Consider the following 22,899-nt stretch of genomic DNA (forward strand, 5'->3'; position numbering starts at 1 on the left):
GAGGAGAGGGGGGAACACTATTGGACAAGGGGAGGGGGGAGAATACTATGGGAAGGGGGGAACACTATTGGATGAAGAGAGGGGGGAACACTATTGGACAAGGGGAGGGGGGAGAATACTATGGGAAGGGGGGAACACTATTGGATGAGGAGAGGGAGGAGAATACTATGGGAAGGGGGGAACACTATTGGATGAAGAGAGGGGGGAACACTATTGGACAAGGGGAGGGGGGAGAATACTATGGGAAGGGGGGAACACTATTGGATGAGGAGAGGGGGGAGAATACTATGGGAAGGAGGGAACACTATTGGATGAGGAGAAGGGGGAACACTATTGGACAAGGGGAGGGGAGTTAAAGAACACTTGGACAAGGGGATGGGGGTTAAAGAACACTATGGGACAGGGGAGGAGGGGTTAAAAATCACTATGGGACAAGGGAGAGGGGGTTAGAAATCACTATGGGACAGGGGAGGGGGGGTTAGAAATCACTATGGGACAGGGGAGGGGGGGTTAAAGATCATTATGGGACAGGAGAGGGGAGTGGGTGGTAAGGAACACTATGGGCCAGGGGAGAGAAAAAATATTCTGAACACACTTTCCAATAGTAAGAAACACTATGGGACAGTTTGTTCATATTATAGAATATTTTTTTTTCTAGGTTTCCTCCTCTAAAAACTAGGTGCGTCTTATGGTGTGGTGCGTCTTATGGAGCGAAAAATACGGTATATATATATATCTGCTTCCAAAAACATTTTTCTGGCACTATATAGTCCTTAGGGTCCCTCCACCCTCAGGTCCCCCCCTCTGCTGGGCCGAAGGGGTTAAAACCCCTTCAGCCACTTACCTTAATCCAGCGCCAAGCTCCCTCAGCGCTGGTGACATCTCCTCCCCCTCCGACGTCAGCTCCTGAGAGGAGCCGAATGCGCATGCGCGGCCAGAGCAGCGCGAGCATTCAAACCGCCCATAGGAAAGCATTTCTCAATTTTCGCATTGTGCGTCGCAGAAGTGCCTCTAGAGGCTGTCAGGAAGACAGTCACTAGAGGCTGGATTAACCCTGCAATGTAGAAACTGCTATGGTTACAGCTGCAGGGTTAAAACATGGGGGGACCTTGCATCCAGACCACTTCATTGAGCTGAAGTGGTCTGGGTGAATATAGTGGTCCTTTAACAAATGCCATCAGTGCATGAACACAGGACCTTTCAAACAATTCATAATTTGAAACAGAGTGAACTCCTTAGTTGCATTATTTAACATATTTCCTTTAAGAAAATATTTCCTGAAAAGAAGCATTAGACTTTCTTTAATTATATAATTACAAAAAATAATGCATTTAATACAGAAGGTAAAGAACACTTTAAAAGGGATTTGTAAATTACCTGTGCAGTCATTGTATCAAAAGGAAACAATTTAAAGACATTACAGTGTGTGTGTGTGTGTGTGTGTGTGTGTGTGTGTGTGTGTGTGTGTGTGTGTGTGTGTGTGTGTGTGTGTGTGTGTGTGTGTGTGTGTGTGTGTGTGTGTGTGTGTGTGTGTGTGTGTGTGTGTATATATAGAGAGAGAGTACGATATTTAACATGACATACACATATATACTTCAAAGATTGGTTGCACTCACGGTCTTATGTAAATAAATCTTATTGTTTCAAAAAAATAGAATCCAGGGATCGTTGTTTCAGTCCCTCCTGGGACTTTCATCAGGATCACGATACATATGAAAGTCCCAGGAGGGACTAAAACGTCGATCTCTGGATTCTAATTTTTTGAATAAAGAAGATTTATTTACATAAGACCGTGAGTGCAACCAATCTTTGAAGTATATATGGATATCTAGCCTTAAGGTTTGGCATCCGGCAATTAAAAGGAATATCATATTTTATAAATTAGAGTGCAAGGATTTCCATCCAATTTTTTTTTTTTTTTTAAATGATATATAGAAACCAAGAGGGCTGCACTCACCTGAACATACATACCATTATAGGGTGCCAATATATACAACATACAAAATACACAATCCAGCGCACTCACTTATTCACTAAACAATGATTTTAAATCTCACAGATTGTAATAGTTTTATTAAAAAACAGCTTACCTAAGCAAAAAATAATGGGGGTTTAGTTACATTATATGATCATATATTGCATAAGCCTGCCACAACGTTAATGTACCCCATTCTTGGCAGGTCCTACTCTAACAGCCCAATGCTTGCTCATAATAACCATTAAGACTGACTGCAAGGATTACCCTACATGAATATAAATTATGTATGTTACAGAACAGGCAAGAGCCATGATTTTTACATACAAATCTCAATACATATATATAGGTATCAATATGTCTCGGTGTCCTATGTAATTAACCATATTTATCAAGGCATTACTAGCCCTTGTTTCTATAGAGAATTTTGTTAGCAATTTTGTTTTCCATCTCATACAATTTAAAGCATGGATAGCAAACACACCACCCATACCAAATTCACTGTAGCCATGCACAGATGCACGTTAGCTACCCCTGTGAGGTGCAGCAGATTTGATTTTTCTGCTTATATCACATTGGAGACTAGGTTGTGAAAAAGTAGTTTTAACATGACAAGCGTGAGGATAACATTGTACATAATTAAGCAGATACAAAGTCAAAAAGAAGAAAGGGTAACTATTCAGGGCAGTGTCTTACCATCCAGACTTTGAGCAGTACTGAGAGCACGCAGAGTCTGCTCACACCACTGCGTGAAGCTATCCTGACACTTGGAGGCTCCCTGGAAGAGCCTTAGCAGCTTCTCTTCTTGCTCAACCTTCTTATTCTGACGGCTACTGGTACCTGTCGGCTTACTGAGGAGAGATAGGGTAAATGGATTGTGTCAGGGAGGAGGTAGGAGAAGGTACTATAAAAACATACAATTATAAACAAGGTCACAAATTAAAATGAAAGTACATATTACTTTGGATATTGTAGTTTTTGTGTATAAAGGCAATATCTTCAGGCAAGGTTGAAGGATCTAGTTTTCATGTTTATCTAGTAACGGTTAAAGGCAGGGGGGAAATGATAGAAAAATTTAAATACATAAAGAGAATCAACACAGTAAAGGAATGGACTATATTTAAAAGAAGAAAAAAAAACTACCTCAACAAGAGGACAGTCTTAAATTAGAGGGGCAAAGGTTTAAAAATAATTTCAGGAAGTATTACTTTACTGAGAGGGTAGTGGACGCATGGAATAGCCTTCCAGCTGAAGTGGTAGAGGCTAACACAGTGAGGGAGTTTAAGCATGCGTGGGATATGCATAAGGCTATTCTAACTATAAGATAAGGCCAGGGACTAATGGAAGTATTTAGAAAACTGGGCAGACTAGCTTGGCCAAATGGTTCTTATCTGCAGTCACATTCTATGTTTTATTTCATATTTTAACTATACACTGTAAGTGATGAAGTAGCATTATTTTTGTTTAACCCTTTACATGCAGCTAAGAATATGGAACTAATAAATGTCTGCCAGGCATTATACAGCGCTTATTTAAACAATATATTGCAGAACAAGACTCTAATGGGACGCAAGCTGCTGTTTAGCACAAATTATTTTCTATGTTCATTTCAGATTCAACTTTATTATCACTGTGAAAAGAAAATGAAATGGAGATGACCAGAAATACAGTAGCAACTAATAAAATACACAATAAAAAAAATCATGTGATCACATAGACCAAGTGCGTAAAGCGCAGGATGTGATCACATAGACCAAGTGCGTGAAGCGCAGGATGTGATCACACAGACCAAGTGCGTAAAGCGCAGGATGTGATCACACAGACCATGTGCGTAAAGCGCAGGATGTGATCACACAGACCATGTGCGTAAAGCGCAGGATGTGATCACATAGACCAAGTGCGTAAAGCGCAGGATGTGATCACATAGACCATGTGCGTAAAGCGCAGGATGTGATCACATAGACCAAGTGCGTAAAGCGCAGGATGTGATCACACAGACCATGTGCGTAAAGCGCAGGATGTGATCACACAGACCATGTGCGTAAAGCGCAGGATGTGATCACACAGACCATGTGCGTAAAGCGCAGGATGTGATCACATAGACCATGTGCGTAAAGCGCAGGATGTGATCACATAGACCATGTGCGTAAAGCGCAGGATGTGATCACATAGACCAAGTCCGTAAAGCGCAGGATGTTATCACATAGACCATGTGCGTAAAGCGCAGGATGTGATCACACAGACCATGTGCGTGAAGCGCAGGATGTGATCACATAGACCATGTGCGTGAAGCGCAGGATGTGATCACATAGACCAAGTGCGTAAAGCGAAGGATGTGATCACATAGACCAAGTGCGTAAAGCGCAGGATGTGATCACATAGACCATGTGCGTAAAGCGCAGGATGTGATCACATAGACCAAGTGCGTAAAGCGCAGGATGTGATCACATAGACCAAGTGCGTAAAGCGTAGGATGTGATCACATAGACCAAGTGCGTAAAGCGCAGGATGTGATCACATAGACCATGTGCGTAAAGCGCAGGATGTGATCACATAGACCAAGTCCGTAAAGCGCAGGATGTTATCACATAGACCATGTGCGTAAAGCGCAGGATGTGATCACACAGACCATGTGCGTGAAGCGCAGGATGTGATCACATAGACCATGTGCGTGAAGCGCAGGATGTGATCACATAGACCAAGTGCGTAAAGCGCAGGATGTGATCACATAGACCATGTGCGTAAAGCGCAGGATGTGATCACATAGACCAAGTGCGTAAAGCGCAGGATGTGATCACATAGACCAAGTGCGTAAAGCGCAGGATGTGATCACATAGACCAAGTGCGTAAAGCGCAGGATGTGATCACATAGACCATGTGCGTGAAGCGCAGGATGTGATCACATAGACCATGTGCTTGAAGCGCAGGATGTGATCACATAGACCAAGTGCGTAAAGCGCAGGATGTGATCACATAGACCAAGTGCGTAAAGCGCAGGATGTGATCACATAGACCAAGTGCGTAAAGCGCAGGATGTGATCACATAGACCATGTGCGTGAAGCGCAGGATGTGATCACATAGACCATGTGCTTGAAGCGCAGGATGTGATCACATAGACCAAGTGCGTAAAGCGCAGGATGTGATCACATAGACCAAGTGCGTAAAGCGCAGGATGTGATCACATAGACCAAATGCGTAAAGCGCAGGATGTGATCACATAGACCATGTGCGTGAGGCGCAGGATGTGATCACATAGACCATGTGCGTGAGGCGCAGGATGTGATCACATAGACCATGTGCGTAAAGCACAGGATGTGATCACATAGACCATGTGCGTAAAGCACAGGATGTGATCACATAGACCATGTGCTTGAAATGCAGGATGTGATCACATAGACCATGTGCGTAAAGTGCAAATTGTATACTGGTCATGAACATAACATGAAAATGTGAGAATATCACCCATTATGGCATGTACATAAAGTGAACATTTATAAACACATTGACCATATGTCCATGTGCAATGTATGAGGACATCATCTTACTTCTACACCTAAAATAGTGCAAAAAAAAGCCACTAAATGCAAATTATAAACTAATTAAAAATATACAAAATAAAAACTTGTGTAAAACCTAATGCATCTCCTAGGCAAAAAAGAGCAACCTGACCAATGCAACAGAACCTCAGTACAATTATAGAAGAGCCATTGTCTAAGCAAAGAATTCAAAATCTATTTCCAAACCTACAGGTCCAACAATACAAACTCTTATTTTGTACTCTACTTTTCAAGTAATATTCACAAATTCACAGACTGAAACCACATATTGCTCATTATTTTATTCTGCTCACGCATTTATTGGAACATTGTAAGGATTAAGGCACGGACGGTAGGAGTCAAGGTGAAAATAGCATCAAAGGACAAAATATCCCCACAGACAGTAAAAAATAAACGGCAGATACATTGATTGTTTATTTGACTACCTGGCATTATTTTTGTTCTTTCCGACTGGGTTTCTGGGAGCTATTTCCTTCACAGCATCATCCCAAAATCCCACACTGGAGCCCTTGTTGTCCGTGGTACTCCAGATGCTACTTAGAGAGTCTGTCGACCACTGGGGACTCAAGTTATTGTTCAACGTTCCCCAAACAGAGTTTCCAGAGCTACTGCAACTAATGTTGCTATTGAGCTGCGGAGGCTACAAAATCGAATTTAAACACAGATTAAAAATATGTTAGAAGCATTACAACAAATTTATATACTTGATTATGACGATTAAGCTGGCTACTTACAGTCACTATAACATTCTCATAATCAGAGGTGTACTTAGTTCTAAACTTCTAAGTTGCTCAGCACCCACTCATCCCTTGTGTGCATCTCCTGATCTTTCTTCAATCCCCCTCAACCCTTTTCACCCTCTTGTAAATCTTTACATTTATGTTTCTTCTTGTGTATCTCTTAACAGCCTCCCCCTCTGTGTCTCGTCTGTTTCTGAACTTAGCATTTCTTTGTTTCTATAGATAGATATATATGCAATCATACATGCACTTACATTCAAATTTGGATACGCTCACATACACACACTGCCATAACGTGTATTATCACACAATTATATAAACACTGTCACTTAGAGAGACACACACACTTTTATACATATATATTATCATTTATATAGCGCCAACAGATTCCGTAACGCTTTATTATTATTATGATATTTATAGAGCGCCGTCAAATTCCGTAGCGCTTTACAATATTATGAGAGGGGATTTAACTATAAATAGGACAATTACAAATAAACTTACGGGAACAATAGGTTGAAGAGGACCCTTATATTCTATAGAGTTTTGCTTGAGGACATCTTAACGTCTTTCAATCCCACATAGGATTGACTGAATTATTTCTTATGGGAGGGAGGTGCTGGAAAGAGCCAAGTTAACCAAGGGTTTTAAACCCCTTTCACTCTGGGGGGGGGCGGCAGGGACCCTACAGCATTAGGAATATAATGTTTCTTTACAAGATATATAATTGATATAATATATAATTGAAACAAAGCTGTATGTTATGTGCATAGGCTAGTGTTCATCACCTTTATAATCTCTGCAAAGAGTTAAACAGTAAGAGGCCCCATATGTGATTTAACGTGTTTTAATGCAGTGTGATGTTAATTATTTCCAAAAACTGGAATGGTGGGGGGGACGACTCCTGGTTGGCTAACGAAGATACTTTTTGGTGTGGGGAGGATCTCTTGCCTGATAACACAACGTCAAGTGTTTGCACAAAAAGTAAGATCTTTAAAAGAATCTTAGTTTTCTGTTCAACATAAAGTGTTAGATTATTGATAAAAAAAAAAAAATGGTAAACAATCCCATGAGAGAACATATAGCTCAGATTATATTGATTGGTTTGCTGCGATAATAAAACTCAGTACTCACAGAGACAACAGGCACAGCTGGAAGAGTGATGTTTGACGGTCTGGCACGACCAGCTTGTTGTTGCTGCTGCTGCTGCTGCTGATTCTTCTGCATCTGCCTGGCCTCTTCCTGCTGGATTTCCAACAGAGATTTGGTAGTGCCAGTGGCTTTGCTCACATTCCCCCAACCAGACATCTTTTGCTGCTGCTGCTGTTGCTGGAGAGACTTAATTTCATGTTGCTGACGTCTTTGCTGCATAACAAATATTCAATTCATGTGGTTATTAATGAAAATTTAGAATTACTGAATATTGACAAATATGGGCCTACAATGTGTAGAATAATTTACGACATGAGTAGCCCAATGTTTATAGAATACATTAGACAGACTGAAACACACACGGCTCAAAATTTCCACTTGTTTCAAGCCATTGGCAAGTGAAAATTTAGCCCTGACAAGCGTACTAAAATTTAGCCCAACAAGCGTACTATAACTTGAGGCAAGTACGCTTTAAGACCTGGATAGTAGCATAGGGCTTTAAATTTTAATATGATAACACATATATATATTCATATACATACACACAATAACATTTTAGTTTGTTTTAAGAAACTACATTAACCAAAAAAAGATGTAGTAAGCAAGGGCTGATTTATACATTTATACATGTTACATTCGTTTCCATGGTGACTGCTTCACTTTTAGAACATTTGGCTCACATTTCTGTTGATAACATCCATTAAGATCCCCAAAGCTCTTTGCAAAAAATTACAAAAAATAAAAATTAAAAAATTGAAAAGAAGGGTATATCACACACATTTTTCTGGATTATAAAGGGTAAAAAACACACACAGCTTGCTTGTGAGGTCATATCCTATACTTCGAATTATGAAGAAGGCACAGGACAGAGGCCTGTGCTCTATTGCCTCATACGTAAGACCTCTCAGAGAAAAAGAAATACACAGAAAGTTTGGTCGAGACAGAGGAATATATAGAGCCATACACAAATACAGATATATCTATAGATGACTTAAGGTTGGCCATGCGCTTAACATTTCTACAAATTAATTTTCTCTCTCTCTCTTTATTGTCTCTGCCACCAGTGCGCATCACTATTTACGTACTCCCTATTTTATTATTATTTTTGGCCTCTCATTACTCCACAGACTGGTCTTTAACAGGAATGTGCCTGTGCTTTGTTTGCATTTATGGATTTGCTATGTGTCTTGGCATCACAAAATAATCTAAAAAAGCTCAAGTAATTCGTATGACTATTACAGCAATGTTATTCTAGAAATTCAGGCTTAGAAGCTAGTATACAAAATGGCTGTCAGTGCGGATTATTACAGATGACAGCAATGGTGACTACATTTGTCTGCAGTAACTCCTAAATCTGGCACTGGAGACCTTGAAGCAATGAATAACAGGCAGAGCACTGTCAATACGAAATTAGGGATATATCAATCTCCATTTTTATGGCACCAACAACAAATTTAATTGAAATGCATGAAGTGCCTGATGTAGCAAAGATGAAGCCTTACAGTATTATGGTGAATACCAATTGGCTTATTCACTAAAGTTAGACTTATCAGTACTTCAAATTCAAGGCCAAATAGCTGAACTTTAAGAATTCTCCAAGTCTGTTTAACCTCCAGTTTGGCTACTTTGGCCTAGAGTGTGAAATCTACTTTAAATTCCTGACAATTCTCACTTTAGTGACTAACTCTGTAAGTGAAAATATCTTTGCATTAATGGCAGAGCCACCCATGACCCTTTCCTTGGAGTGCATAATAATTTGGGTGTCAACAGTATAGGTAATGCCCAGGTAACCCCTTTTTATAGACCTCATCTCGATTCTGCCGCTCCCTCTCCTCCTCCAGTTTCTGTATCTCTGCAAGTGACAGGGCTGACTGCTGACCACCAACTGGGCTGACCTGCTGCCCCCATGTGGAAGATGATGGTAGCTGCGAGAAGACATAATAGAGAGAATATTGGTGGCAAGCATTACACAGTTAGATTATTATTATTATTTTATTATTTATATAGCGCCAGCAAATTCCGCAGCGCTGTACAATGATAAAGCACCAAAAAATTGTCACTGTGCTGTGAAGAAGTAATACATATCATACATGCCATATAACAAAACAAAGAAAACTCAATTGTTAGACCTTTAAAAGACATCAATGTTTAGTTGTTAAATCCTTTTTAGCTATATTTTCATTTACCTACAATAATGATTGCAAATTTTGGCCTCGAAGGTTGCTGTGCATCATGGGAAATGCAGTTTACAAAGCTTAGCCAAGTTGTGCATGAATAATAAATTTACTTTGCTCTGTATTTTTTTTTTTTTTAAAATCAGGCTGCCTTAACTAGGAGTTTATTTCCTGCTTTATATAGTGCTTCTGACAATTTTAGTATTCACGACATTCCCCCCTTTTTTTGTTTTATTTTAGGCAAATGCCTCAAAAAAAACCAAAAAAAAACACAAAACAAAAAAAAAAAAAAAGGACAGAAAAAAAATAAAAAAAATAAGAGTGGATGAGCAGCCACATCTGTCCACCCTCTCATTCCACTATTCTTTGTGATAACAGTAGGAATAGATGGACACCAGTACTGTGGATACATTAATATAGGAGAATATGGTTTGGAGAACACCTTTGTAGTGGGTGAGAAACCAAGAATGCGAAACCTCACAATAACATATTACCCCTCCCCCCCACCACCACACTCACTAAATTTAACAATAACAAGTTAAATAGCCTAAGTTTAATGCTGACAAAATTCGCTATTCTATTAATGTGTCCATATGAGAAAGCCATAAACTCACACTACACTAATCTTTATGGGACATGAACAGTGCATATACAGTTTAATATTACTTGTTGGCACCCCTTTACTAATGCATCATTTCCATAATGCCTTTCAAAAATAAAAGCACAACGTGGAGATTCTTTCAAAAAAATCCCCAAGAAGAGTTCCATAGTGAAAGTTAAGTGTTGTGTCTAGAGTTACCTTCATTTGTGCTAGTTGTTGCTGTTGCTGCTGTTGCTGCAGTCGTCGAAGTGCCTCCTGCTGCTGCCTCTGTCGTTGAAGCTCCTTTTGCCTTTGAGCCTCCTCTCTCTTCTTGCGTTCCTCCTCTTCCTGTTTCAATTTTGTCTCTTCCAACAGCCGCCGTGCATTCTCCTCTTCTTCCCGTACCCATTTGGCTGCTTCCTCCTAGTATAAGCCAGTTCATAATAAGTAGGTTCTGAACCCATTTAAAACAGTTTTACCAGGAACTGAGGGATGGCAGCCTAACAACCTTATAACCATTACATCAACATATAGTGGTGATGGTGACCACAGTGTTCTTTTAAATGCATTCTGATTTATCTCTCACAAGGCATTTCAAAGTCGAGGGGGTATCAAAATGGGTGGTTCCTTAGCATTGTCGATCTACTGCTGACTTTCTACCATAGTGAGTGGCATTGGTAAATTAGCTGTGAGCATTTTGGAAGAACCCTAGATTAGGACAATGCATTTACCTGAATTGATGGTAAGTTTGAACACAAAACCATGATAATCAATAGAACACACTACTTGTGAACAGACTAAAGAAGAAGTTGACATATTAGTCACATGATTGGAGGTGGGTTTACCTGCTTTTTCTGATACTCTTCTCGTTGTCTCCTTTCTTCCTCTTCTCTTTTTTTTTCCTCTTCCCGCCTTCTCTTCTCTTCTGCCCTTTTTCTCTCTTCTTCATGTCTTTTCCTCTCTTCCTCATGCCTTCTCCTCTCTTCCTCCAACCTTCTTCTCTCTTCTTCCTGCTGCCTTTTTTCATCTTCTTGCCGCCTCCTTTCCTCCTCCATCCTTCTCCTCTCCTCTAGCTGGCGACGTTCTTCTTCTCTCTGTCGCTCGTCTTCTTCCATTTGCCGTCGCAAAGCCAGTTCTTGTTCTCTTTGCCGCCGTAAGGCTTCCTCCTTTAAGAGAGATACAGTGATGATGCACTACTAATTGCCTAATTTACCATATATCTAATCAAATAAATGAATACGCACCTGTTTACGACGTGCCAACTCTTCCTCTTCCTGTCTTTTCCTTTTCTCCTCCTCCTCATGACGCCTACGTTGCTCTTCCTCCTCTTGTTTTGCCCTTAATTCTGCTTCTCTCCTTTCTTGCTCCATCTGCAATATAGGATTTAACATAGGCTTTATTTCATGTACCTGTGTGAAACTAAAGCATCACACCAGGGGGCAGAAAAGCGAGAGAGTCATACAAGGAAGAAACATTTATTTATATAAATAAATAAAAAAGCAATCTTACAAAATGTTACATTTTCAACTGGTTTCTTCCAAACTGATCACATGGAGCTGTTTTTACACTACTTATGATTATAAACACAAGCAACCTTTTTTATATTCAGTTTTGTACGCTTATTTAAATTTGTGATTAATGTACTTCTTTGTTCTTCACATGCAGAAATGACCAGAAAGCAACAATTAAAAAGAGAAATGTAAAAATACTTTGAAGACCTGGGGCCAGTTTTGGGAGGATGCTAAGTGTAAAAAAAACAAAACACAATGTTACTTGTTACATGTACCAGTTTCTATCTAATAACAGAAACGCTTTCATGGATGTGCATGCACAAGCAAAATCTAGAGTTTAACATATTTCCCACCACATTATTTACAAAGGAATACTGCTAAAAAAAAAACCCAAACAAATGTTTTAGCGAGTAGAAATCCACCTCTGTAGGGTACCATGACCTGCAGTGGCAAGTATTTTAAGGCCTGGCAAGTTGCATTGAACTACAAATTTTAACCCCCGTTTTACATATTTCCATGATACATTTCATTATATGTATTTCTGAAACAAGCATTTTTTCAACAAGCAGAGTTTACAATCATGTTATTTGAAATGATAACATCAGCAATATAGACTGAAAGACTGATTTATAAAGTAATCAATATTATAATATATATAATTATTATTATTACAACCCACCAAATATAAAAGTTATTTTTTGCATAAGCATGTTATAGACAATGAATTTGACTAATTCAGTATCTGAGACAGACATTTCAAAATAACTGTTAGAAGAGATACAGGATCTATAGAATTAGCAGCATGATTTATGGTGATTTTAGCAGCATCATATTTATGCTTTTTTCATATTTAAAAAACACAAGTTCTTCACTCTGTTCATGTAAACTTTACATGTAAACTAAACCTTTATACCTACAGGAAGACTGTAGGATTATAAAGGGTACAACAACTGTTAACAGATTTATCTTCTATGCAGGCAATAATATTAAGTTAGGACTCACCAAAACCTTGGACAAAGAAAGACTTTATATTTCTCAAATTAAATCCAAATGGAAAGAGGCAAAAAAAAAAGTTGATAAAACTTTATTCTCCAATTACAGTCACACCCTTTTGACCGTTTTTTAATTCGTATTTAATTTGAATCGCCCAGTGTATTACTGTCTGCTCTGCCATATTCCCTCCCTCTGTTGTGGACACATGGAGGTCTGTAATAGGTGTGTGCATTGTGTGTGCATTGTGTGTGGATGTGTGCAATGTTTGCTTTGTTTTGCCCCAATCCAGCTAAGCTTTCTGCTGAGAAGGGGGATCCCTGGTGGTCCAGCAAGGATTAAACTACATGGTGGTACAGTGAGTGGTAAAGTTATATAATGTAACCAAACCATTTTGCATTATGTTGCATTTATATCTAGCTTTATCGAAGTCAAGATCTATAGCTTGGTTTATGTGGACGAGGACGGATTCTCTTGTGTGGTATGTGGGTAGAAACATCTCACAGGTTAAAATCACAAGTAGCAAACTTTTATCTAAATCTAAATCTCTCACATGGTGGCATTTATTTTCTTTGTGATGGTTTTCCTCAACCACATCAATTTCCATCACAGAGTTACCATCTAACCTTTGCAGTTTTCACCTTTTCCAGCTGTTCTCGTGTTGCTCCCTGAGATGATGGCTGCTCTACTGGCAAGTCCCATACACTGCTGCCGTCCCAAACTGCAAATAAAGCACAGATGTGGAAAATGACAAAAGTAGGTAAGAAAAGAAAATGCTATAAAAGAAATATGTATGTGAAAATAAGACTAAGCTTTGTAAACATGTTTAGTAGCATCAAAATATCTTGTTACCCAAAAGTGCTACCTAAAGGGCTATACACATTTTGACATAACCTTCATTCTGTGGATACACACTGACTTAGGCCACTGAAATCTGCAGATTTTACATAGAGATCAAAACAAAGTTAATAAGTAATGTTCTCTACACGATTAATTTCTGCTAGGAGTGTGTTAAAGGATCATTATAGGGTCAGGAACACAAACATGTATTCCTGACTCTATAGTGGCAATCCACCATTTAGGTGCCTTCCCCCTCCCCCCCCCCTTTTCCCTCCTTAGCCCCCTCAGAATGGGTTAAAACTCACCTTATTTTCAGCTCTCCACGGGTCTGCCGGCACTGGCCCCGTTCCCTTGGTGACCTCATTAAAATCGCCCCCATGGGGAAAGCATTGGAGTGGCTAAAATCAGCAAGAGGGCGGGGCCAAACATGTTTTGGCCAATCAGCACCACCTCATAGAGATGCATTGAATCAATGCATCTCTATGAGAAAAAATCAGCGTCCCCATGCAGAGCATGGGGACGCTTAACGGCAGGGCATCTTACTGTGCAGCCCTGAGCCAGGAAGCCCCTCCAGTGGACATCTAAGGAGTGGCCATTTGGAGGTGTCCGTAGGGGCAATGTAAACACTGCCTTTTTTCTGAAAAGGCAGTGTTTGCATAAAAATGCCTGAAGGGAGCTATTATACTCATCAGAACAACTACATTAAGCTGTAGTTGTTCTGGTGACTATAGTTTCCCTTTAAAATATACATAGAAATCGCCCAACCTCCTGCAACATGACCACTGGGAATGGACAGGGAAGCAGCATGCGCAGCTACTCTACCCCAAAATGACTTTTATAGCATCATACGAGTCCTTACTAGGATGTCTTATTATCACCTGCCTGTAGACTCCATATTTGTATTTTTTACTATTATATTAAAGTGGGCTCAAAAATGAAAATAACCTTTCTCAACTGACAGCTTAATGGACGATGGTGGAAGAGAAGGAAGTAGGAAGTTTGGGTCTTAAGAGTCTGGAGCCGCTATCTATTCTAAAAGCATGCAGCCGCCCAATGCCCTGGGGTATAGCCTCACAACTGACAGCCATGTCAACTGTGCAGCCACTGTTACTGTAACATATAGTTTTGACTCACAGAAAGAAAATATAATTCCACCTCTTCATAATTCAATGGTAAGTTCCTAACCTTGAAAGGAACACTCCATACAAAATTACCACTACCGCCCACTATAGTGGTTTTAAGTGCCAGGAGCACCCAGGGAGCCTCCCAAAGTAAGTTATCAAACATTTTGAGAATGTTTTCAAAACTTATCTGGGGTCCACCTGAACCCCCAAAAGCTCCTGCACTGGGCTAAACCTGGCGGTTCAGGGCTTCGCTCACTGGCTGAGAGCTTATTAAAGGGATTCTATAGTATTTCTGTATTCCTAACACTATAGTGCCACCCCCAGCAGCTAAACGGTTTAAAAAAAAAAACTTTAGTCACTAACCCGATTCCAGCGACTATGTCCCTCAGCGCTGGGTCAGCACTCTGCCTCCTCCGTTATCTTTCGACGGCACCGCAAGCACTTTAGCCCTCCCCATAGAAAAGCATTGCTTCAATGCTTTCCTATTGAAATTTCACTGGATCTGGATGACCTCATTCAGAATGTGAGGACGTCCAGCGTCATTTAGGGGACCTGGAGTACGCTAGCATCCAGGAAGTGCCTCTAGTGATTGACAGCCACTGGAGGCAGTTTTAGTCCTGCAAGGAAGTTATTGCAGTTTCTTAAAATATATTCTACAAAATAAGGCAACTTAATTATGAAGAAGAGTTAGCAATGACTTCTTGCATGGCAGCAATCTCAAAATCAGCACTCTATACAATAAAGGATAATATTTTGCCTCTATCTGTCCTCAGGATACACACCCTTAAACTAGCTAAAAATAAAAAAGAGAGAAAAGAATAACATGCATTTATTGGATTTGAACAGAAATGAATATTACAGATAGGTCACCCCCTAATTTAGGCCATGAGGATCATTGCTTACCACAGCAACCTTGTAATTTAGGATGCCCTATTGATCAATGAGGCTAAAATATGAACAGTTACAATACATACATAATCTGAATTACACAATAGTGTCAATTAAGAATGCTTTGCGATCCTTCTTTGTTACACCTGACTTATTTCCTATTATATGTTTTTAAGTGTAAAGCTCTGAGTGAGGGAGCGTTGCCTACTCTCCGCATGCAATGCGCTCATAGGAATATTGGCTGATGTTTATGCCTAGGCACCTCTCCAAGCAAAGGCGATACAAAGCTAAGCATTGCTATACAACCTAGGTGTCACCTTACCTGACTCTGAATATAATTGATAAAGCTTGTTATTATTGATGGCCTAAGACGTGAAATCGTTATAACAAAACTGGTTTTCATGTTATTTACAAAAAAGTGCTCTCTTTATGCTAGTTATTTTAGATAAATCCCACTCTGTTGGATTAAATGTTCGGCTAAGCTTAAAAAATATAAAACTTGTGCGAATTATCACGCCACTGTGTAACCTATGTGAATCCTGAGATACGCTGTTGTGGCGACTGTTGAAATGTCTGTAACTTCCCGCACAACAAAAATAAAGAATTAAAAAAAAAAAAGAATGCTTTGCGATATGCTGTTACCTAAATATGCTATGTAACCCAAGCATTATTACTTGGTCCATATGCAATGTATCACTTTTTTCAGTACTATGTCTACAGAAGGCAGTACCTGTGGGTGGTGGAGCCGCAGTTTGAAGGTCCCACAATGAAGAGTTATCTGGTATAGACACCGGTCTTGCTATTGTAGGTATCATGGTCTGCTCAGATATCCTTCAAGAAAAGGAGTATTATTAATTATCAAGCTTTTTATTGTATGGAATAATCTGTGAGAATAAACATCATGGTATGCCTTTAAATGGACACTATAGCCTTTATATCTGCCTCATTTAATTAATCTGTTAGTGAATCTCGAGTGTCCAGGTACAGTCATTTCATTCAGCATTAAACAGTTTGTAATGTTATTAGGTTTTAACACTAAACAAGAGTCTGTGCTGCTTTGGCAAATGAAGAAGTATTAGCCTGAGCAGCAGAGGGCAACTGTGCTTGGCTGAGCATGTCATCTGACTGCTTTTAGCCTATCAGAACACCCACTGAGAATATGAATGGTTAGGACTACAAGGAAGTGAGTAAATATAGATTACAATGTAAGCCATGAACTAAGATAGCTGTGAAAGGGTACAAATATCAAACACAGGGCTCAATATTCACTAGCCATTAGCGAGTGACAATTTTGCTGCTGACAAGTAGAAATTCGCCCTTGGTGAGTGTGCTATAGAATCCTCTGTACTTGCCAGACCTAATTTAACATTAGATCTCACAATGGCTATTTTGGCTGAATGGGCACAGATTCAGAAACAAATCAAAACCTTTTGGAAAGCATTTCCAGAAGAGTATTGGCTGTTATAGCTGCACAGGAAGCCAACTATATATATCTCCCACTCTCATATTATATATATCTAATTATATATACAGTTGTGTCGTTAAGGGGTTAATCCATCACACACACACACACACACACACATCATTCCCATAACTAGCCACTCACACGATGACACACATAGCATCACATTCACACTGAGATAGACACACTGTCAAACACACACAGAAATTATTACTGTGGATGATTTTGTTGAAGGATTTCCAAATGTAATTATTTATTCCTCCATTTTACATACAATCTATCAAAGACCACAAGAAAATAGTCAACTGTAATATTAACTCAATTACAAGACGTTTAAAATGACCGAAGGGTCAACCAAACTAAAAATATTAACTGGATGAAAAGACAATGGGCCCACAAGCATTTTTAAGTACACACATACAGACTTTGCACTCACTGCCACACAGAGGCATTCATTCACAGAAGCTTGTATATAAGGTAGTACACAATGTATTGCTGGGGCATGGACGATATCCTGGACTGGGCAGGGGGTCGTCAATATCCAGGGCTGCACGCTCGGGACTCCACTGTCCCTTCGAAGGCCCTGCAACACTGATTAACTGATCAAGCCTTTTTTAAATAATTGATGTCCAATCTTGACTTGTACATACTGTGTATTACAGATTTAGGACAGATTTATTTTTGTACATATATTATGATACTTTCTCTGAATAGAATTACAGTTTCAGTCTCCCTTCTGCGTAATGGCAATATACACTTTTTTTCTTGATTAGATTATTTTTTGGCATTTATTTGAGTGCGGTATTGCTTTGATTTTTTTTTTTTTACTTCAAATTGTAATACATGTAAGACTACGTGGACAGAATGCATCCTAATCCAATATGAAATGTTTGTTATATATGTTAAACATATTGTTAGCAGCTGTTAGAGATTCATTCTCCCGCTGTGCCTGCTTCTCTGATCCATATTAAACTTTTGTTTCAGCCTCTCATAGTCTTGTTTCTTTCATATCTTACAAAGCACCCACCTCATGGGCATTGGCTTTTGTACAGGCAGAATCAGTGGTGTTTACTGTGCCTGCTTCTATCTTTCTTTTTCCTCACAGGTGGGGGAGCATTATAATACTGGAAGTAGTGTTATGACAAAGAGTGTGGTGTTACACATGATGTGCGAGCAGGAAGAGAGCAAAAACCAAACCTGCTCAACAATTTTAGAAACGCTATATTGCCTTATCATAATAACTACCGTATATACTCGAGTATAAGCCGACCCGAATATAAGCCGAGGCCCCTAATTTTACCCCCAAAAACTGGGAAAACTTATTGACTCGAGTATAAGACTAGGGTGGGAAATGCAGCAGCTAGTGGTAAATTTCTAAATAAAATTAGATCCTAAAAAAATTATATTAATTGAATTTTTATTTACAGTGTGTGTATATAATGAATGTAGTGTGTGCGTATGAGTGCAGAGTGTGCGTATGAGTGCAGAGTGTGCGTATGAGTGCAGAGTGTGCGTATGAGTGCAGAGTGTGCGTATGAGTGCAGAGTGTGCGTATGAGTGCAGAGTGTGCGTATGAGTGCAGAGTGTGCGTATGAGTGCAGAGTGTGCGTATGAGTGCAGAGTGTGCGTATGAGTGCAGAGTGTGCGTATGAGTGCAGAGTGTGCGTATGAGTGCAGAGTGTGCGTATGAGTGCAGAGTGTGCGTATGAGTGCAGAGTGTGCGTATGAGTGCAGAGTGTGCGTATGAGTGCAGAGTGTGCGTATGAGTGCAGAGTGTGCGTATGAGTGCAGAGTGTGCGTATGAGTGCAGAGTGTGCGTATGAGTGCAGAGTGTGCGTATGAGTGCAGTGTGTATATGAGTGCAGTGTGTGTGTGAATGCAGTGTGTATATGAGTGCAGTGTGTGTGTGTGAATGCAGTGTGTGTATATGAATGCAGTGTGTGTGTGTGAATGCAGTGTGTGTGTGTGAATGCAGTGTGTGTATATGAATGCAGTGTGTGTATATGAATGCAGTGTGAGTGCAGTGTGTGTGTGAATGCAGTGTGTATATGAGTGCAGTGTGTGTGTGTGTGAATGCAGTGTGTATATGAGTGCAGTGTGTGTGTGTGAGTGAGTGCAGTGTGTGTGTGTGTGTGTGTGTGTGTGTGTGTGTGTGTGTGATGCAGAGCCTTGGTGGGGGGTGGGCATTTTAATATATTTTTTATTATTATTATTTTAATTTTTTGTTATATAATTTTTTTTATTACTATTTTTATTATTATATTATTAGTTTAATTTTTTTGTTATAGAATTTTTTTATTACTATTTTTATTATTTAAATTTCTTTTGTTATATAATTTTTTTGTATTACTATTTTTATTATTGTATTATTATTATTTTAATTTTTTTTGTTATATTATTAATGTATTTTTATTACTATGATACATTTTTTTTGTCCCCCCTCCCTGCTTGCTAGCGTGCCAGGGAGGGGGGCTCCTTCCCTGGTGGTCCAGTGGCATTGGTAGTTCAGTGGGGGGCTGTCAGAGAGTTTACTTACCTCTCCTGCAGCTCCTGTCAGCTCTCTCCTCCTCCGCGCCGTCCGGTCAGCTCTTCTGTCAGCTCACACTGTGGCTCTCGCGAGATTTACACTGGGAGCTGACCGAGGTGCTGAACGGACGGCGCGGAGGAGGAGAGAGCTGACAGGAGCTGCAGGAGAGGTAAGTAAGATCTCTGACAGCCCCCACAGCCCCTGTCTGTATTATGGCAATGCAAATTGCCATAATACAGACTATTGACTCGAGTATAAGCCGAGTTGGGGTTTTTCAGCACAAAAAATGTGCTGAAAAACTCTGCTTATACTCGAGTATATACGGTAATAGAAATGTATTTCAAAAATGTCACTCGGATTGGCTGAATTTTCACTTAAGTGGACATTTTGCCTTGAGATAGATAGATGAAAATTGTGAAGTCCAAATGGCAGCACTGCTTTTTCAAAATTAAATAAATGTATTATTTTTTTTTTTTTTGCAGGCTTTTATTTATGCAAGTGTCTGTTTGTATATAGTTTATATGTATATTACTTATACACACATCGTTTGGCATACAGATGTTCCTACAAGTCACAGGACACAGTAATTCCCAGAGGTACCTTAGTTTTAGGGACTGAAATTGCTGCAAAAGAAGAGTCAGTTGTTGTTGCTGCTGTGAGGACAGGGCTGCCTTCTGCTGCTGTGCCAGGACCTGAGCATACTGCTGCCTGTGAGGAAGTACAGAATAAATAACTGGTGTTTTATCTCAGCACTAACAGAAAAATTCTACACATTACAAAGAATTAACTGAGTACATACATCTGTTTTCCTGCATAAATAAGGAAAAGTACTGAACAAGAAGTTGTCACATATTCCATTAAATACAGTCCTTATTTATTAATTACAGACATGCAAAAGGGAAAACACACACAAAGAAGTCTTCTTAGGCATTATCGCATACTACGTATAGACTTAGAACACGTGCATATACTACACTCACTGAATAAGGAACTGCCGGTAGTGCAGTTGCTGCAACTGGTAAAGTGCGGTAATTTCTTGATGGCGATTCAGGTGCTCAGGGCCCAGTTCACCCTGTAAATAAAGGTTAACATACAATCAAACTAGAATAAAACAGACAAAGATGTTGCCAAATCCACTATGGAAGACATTTTTCCCCACTATAATTGTAGCAAAAACAAAACAAAGGTACATAAACAAAGTCACGAATGTATAGTGACATAACAGTTTGATACATAAAAAATGGTGAGGTTGGAAATGTATTGCATAAATCAGAGGGAGAACTAAAAATAAAATAATAAATTTTTTTTTTAATTTATACATAACCTCCTATGTGTCAATCAAAACATGAAGTGGGTCTGGCTTACATGAAATTTGATTTATTATCATTGCTTCAAAAATACACGTCAGTTTTATAGCTTTGGTGATGGTAAACAGTACACAGCTGATGAGATTGCTGGCCATTCAATGGTCAGCTTATAGTCAAATATTTTGTTCCAGGAGTCTCAGAAAAGAGAAAAGATTATGTTATATAAGCATTGTTACATAACTTGGCATCCATACCTATCTTTATCCAAAATGTATGTAAGAAGAATAAAAAATTATAGAATCTATACAATATTCTATGAGAGGAGACACTTACTAGTCTGGGAGTTGGTGGTGGGGTGAAGGGAACTCTCCCCCACATTTTAATGAGATCACCAAGTGGTTGAAAGGCCTCATCACATACTCTCCTCAACAACAAGGACATGGGGAAGTAACCAGCTTGGAACCACTCTGCCATCTCTCGATTACTAAATGGACCTGTACAATAATTAAAGGTTGTGCATAAACACTTCATCAAAAAATTAAGAGTGACAGAAACAGTACTATACAAAAAATACAAGAATTTGACTTGCCTTGAATTTCTCCTTGTGGATCTTTGTAGTACCATTTCTGCTGGTTGTCTGGAGAAGGCCCTTTCACTCTGTGGTCTGGCACTTTCCCTGGTAATCGGTCATCATCTAACGTCCCGTCCTGCAGGTACGCCACCAACTGCTGTGCCTGCTGTTGGGCAGAAATAAAGACACTCTACACAGCTCTCTAAAATGCCAGCACAAAACTAATAAATCAAACAAAATATATTTAGGGTGAAACCACCTGCACCATGGGATATGCATTTATACGGTATCTCACAAAATATTTTATTATATCTTTTCATGTGACAACACTGAAAAAATTACACTCTGCTACAATGTAAAGTAGTAAGTGTACAGCCTGTATAACAGTGAACATTTGCTGTCCCCTTAAAATAACAACACACAGGAATGCCTAAACCATTGGTAACAAAAGTGAGTACACCACTAAGTGGAAATGTTCAAATTGGGCCCAAAGTGTCACTATTTTGTGTGGCCACCATTATTTTTCAGCACTGTCTTAACTCTCACGGGCATGGTTCCCACTGGAGTCCTCTTCCACTCCTCCATGACGACATCACAGAGCTACCTTCCGTTTGAGGATGCCCCACAGATGCTCAATAGGGTTTAGATCTGAAGACATGCTTGGCCAGTCCATCACCTTTAGCAAGGCAGTGGTCGTCTTGGAGGTGTGTTTGGGGTCGTTATGTTGGAACACGGCCCTGCAGCCTAGTCTCCGAAGGGAGGGGATCATGCTCTGTTTCAGTATGTCACAGTACATGTTGGCATTCATGGTTCCCTCAATGAACTGTACCTCCCCAGTGCCGGCAGCACTCATGCAGGCCCAGACCATGACACTCCCACCACCATGCTTGACTGTGGGCAAGACACACTTGTCTTTGTACTCTTCACCTGGTTGCCGCCACACACACTTGACACCATCTGAACCAAAAAGGTTTATCTTGGTCTCACCGGACCACAGGAAATGGTTCCAGCAATCCATGTCCTTAGTCTGCTTGTTTTGAGCAAACTGTTTGCAGGCTTTCTTGTCCATCATCTTTAGAAGAGGCTTCCTTTTTGGACGACAGCCATGCAGACCAATTTGATCCACCTGCCACTCCATCAACCTCTGCAGCAATGCTGGCAGCACTTATACGTCTATTTCCCAAAGACAACCTCTGGATATGATGCTGTGCATGTGCACTCAATTTCTTTAGTCGACCATGGCAAGGCCTGTTCTGAGCGGAACCTGTCCTGTGAAGCCGCTGTATGGTCTTACCCACCGTGCAGCAGCTCAGTTTCAGGGTTTACCTGATATCTCTCCTCCTATTTCTTTCAATGCAATCTATTCATTATCTCTTCTGACCGTTTCTCTTTGTGTGTTCTCCCCTTGCTGTATCTTCTGCAGATTCTCTAAATGTGATCTCTCCGTTATCTCTACAATTGTTTCTCTCAATGCGACCTCTGACTGCATTTCTTTCAGTG

The 22,899-nt window shown here is 39.9% G+C and overlaps 1 protein-coding gene across 6 annotated transcripts in view; it reads right to left on the reverse strand.

Annotated features, from left to right (window-relative positions):
• The window catches only part of GIGYF2 (GRB10 interacting GYF protein 2), a 115,624-nt gene that overhangs the window by 4,618 nt on the left and 88,107 nt on the right, over nucleotides 1–22,899 (reverse strand). For 5 of the 6 annotated variants that reach the window (XM_063442386.1, XM_063442382.1, XM_063442385.1 and 2 more), the window contains exons 13-25: nucleotides 21,418–21,565; nucleotides 21,162–21,322; nucleotides 20,502–20,593; nucleotides 20,122–20,229; nucleotides 16,263–16,363; nucleotides 13,307–13,401; nucleotides 11,424–11,549; nucleotides 11,025–11,345; nucleotides 10,399–10,602; nucleotides 9,231–9,350; nucleotides 7,408–7,638; nucleotides 5,959–6,173; nucleotides 2,672–2,826 (exon numbers count right to left, since the gene is read on the reverse strand). In XM_063442386.1, the coding sequence (XP_063298456.1) occupies nucleotides 2,672–2,826; nucleotides 5,959–6,173; nucleotides 7,408–7,638; nucleotides 9,231–9,350; nucleotides 10,399–10,602; nucleotides 11,025–11,345; nucleotides 11,424–11,549; nucleotides 13,307–13,401; nucleotides 16,263–16,363; nucleotides 20,122–20,229; nucleotides 20,502–20,593; nucleotides 21,162–21,322; nucleotides 21,418–21,565 (2,077 nt within the window). The remainder of the gene's footprint in view (nucleotides 1–2,671; nucleotides 2,827–5,958; nucleotides 6,174–7,407; nucleotides 7,639–9,230; nucleotides 9,351–10,398; nucleotides 10,603–11,024; nucleotides 11,346–11,423; nucleotides 11,550–13,306; nucleotides 13,402–16,262; nucleotides 16,364–20,121; nucleotides 20,230–20,501; nucleotides 20,594–21,161; nucleotides 21,323–21,417; nucleotides 21,566–22,899) is intronic. The other variant, XM_063442384.1, reaches the window with a different exon arrangement.

This window comes from Pelobates fuscus, chromosome 2 (assembly GCF_036172605.1).
Source record: "Pelobates fuscus isolate aPelFus1 chromosome 2, aPelFus1.pri, whole genome shotgun sequence".
In the NCBI taxonomy this organism is placed as follows: Eukaryota; Metazoa; Chordata; class Amphibia; order Anura; family Pelobatidae; genus Pelobates; species Pelobates fuscus.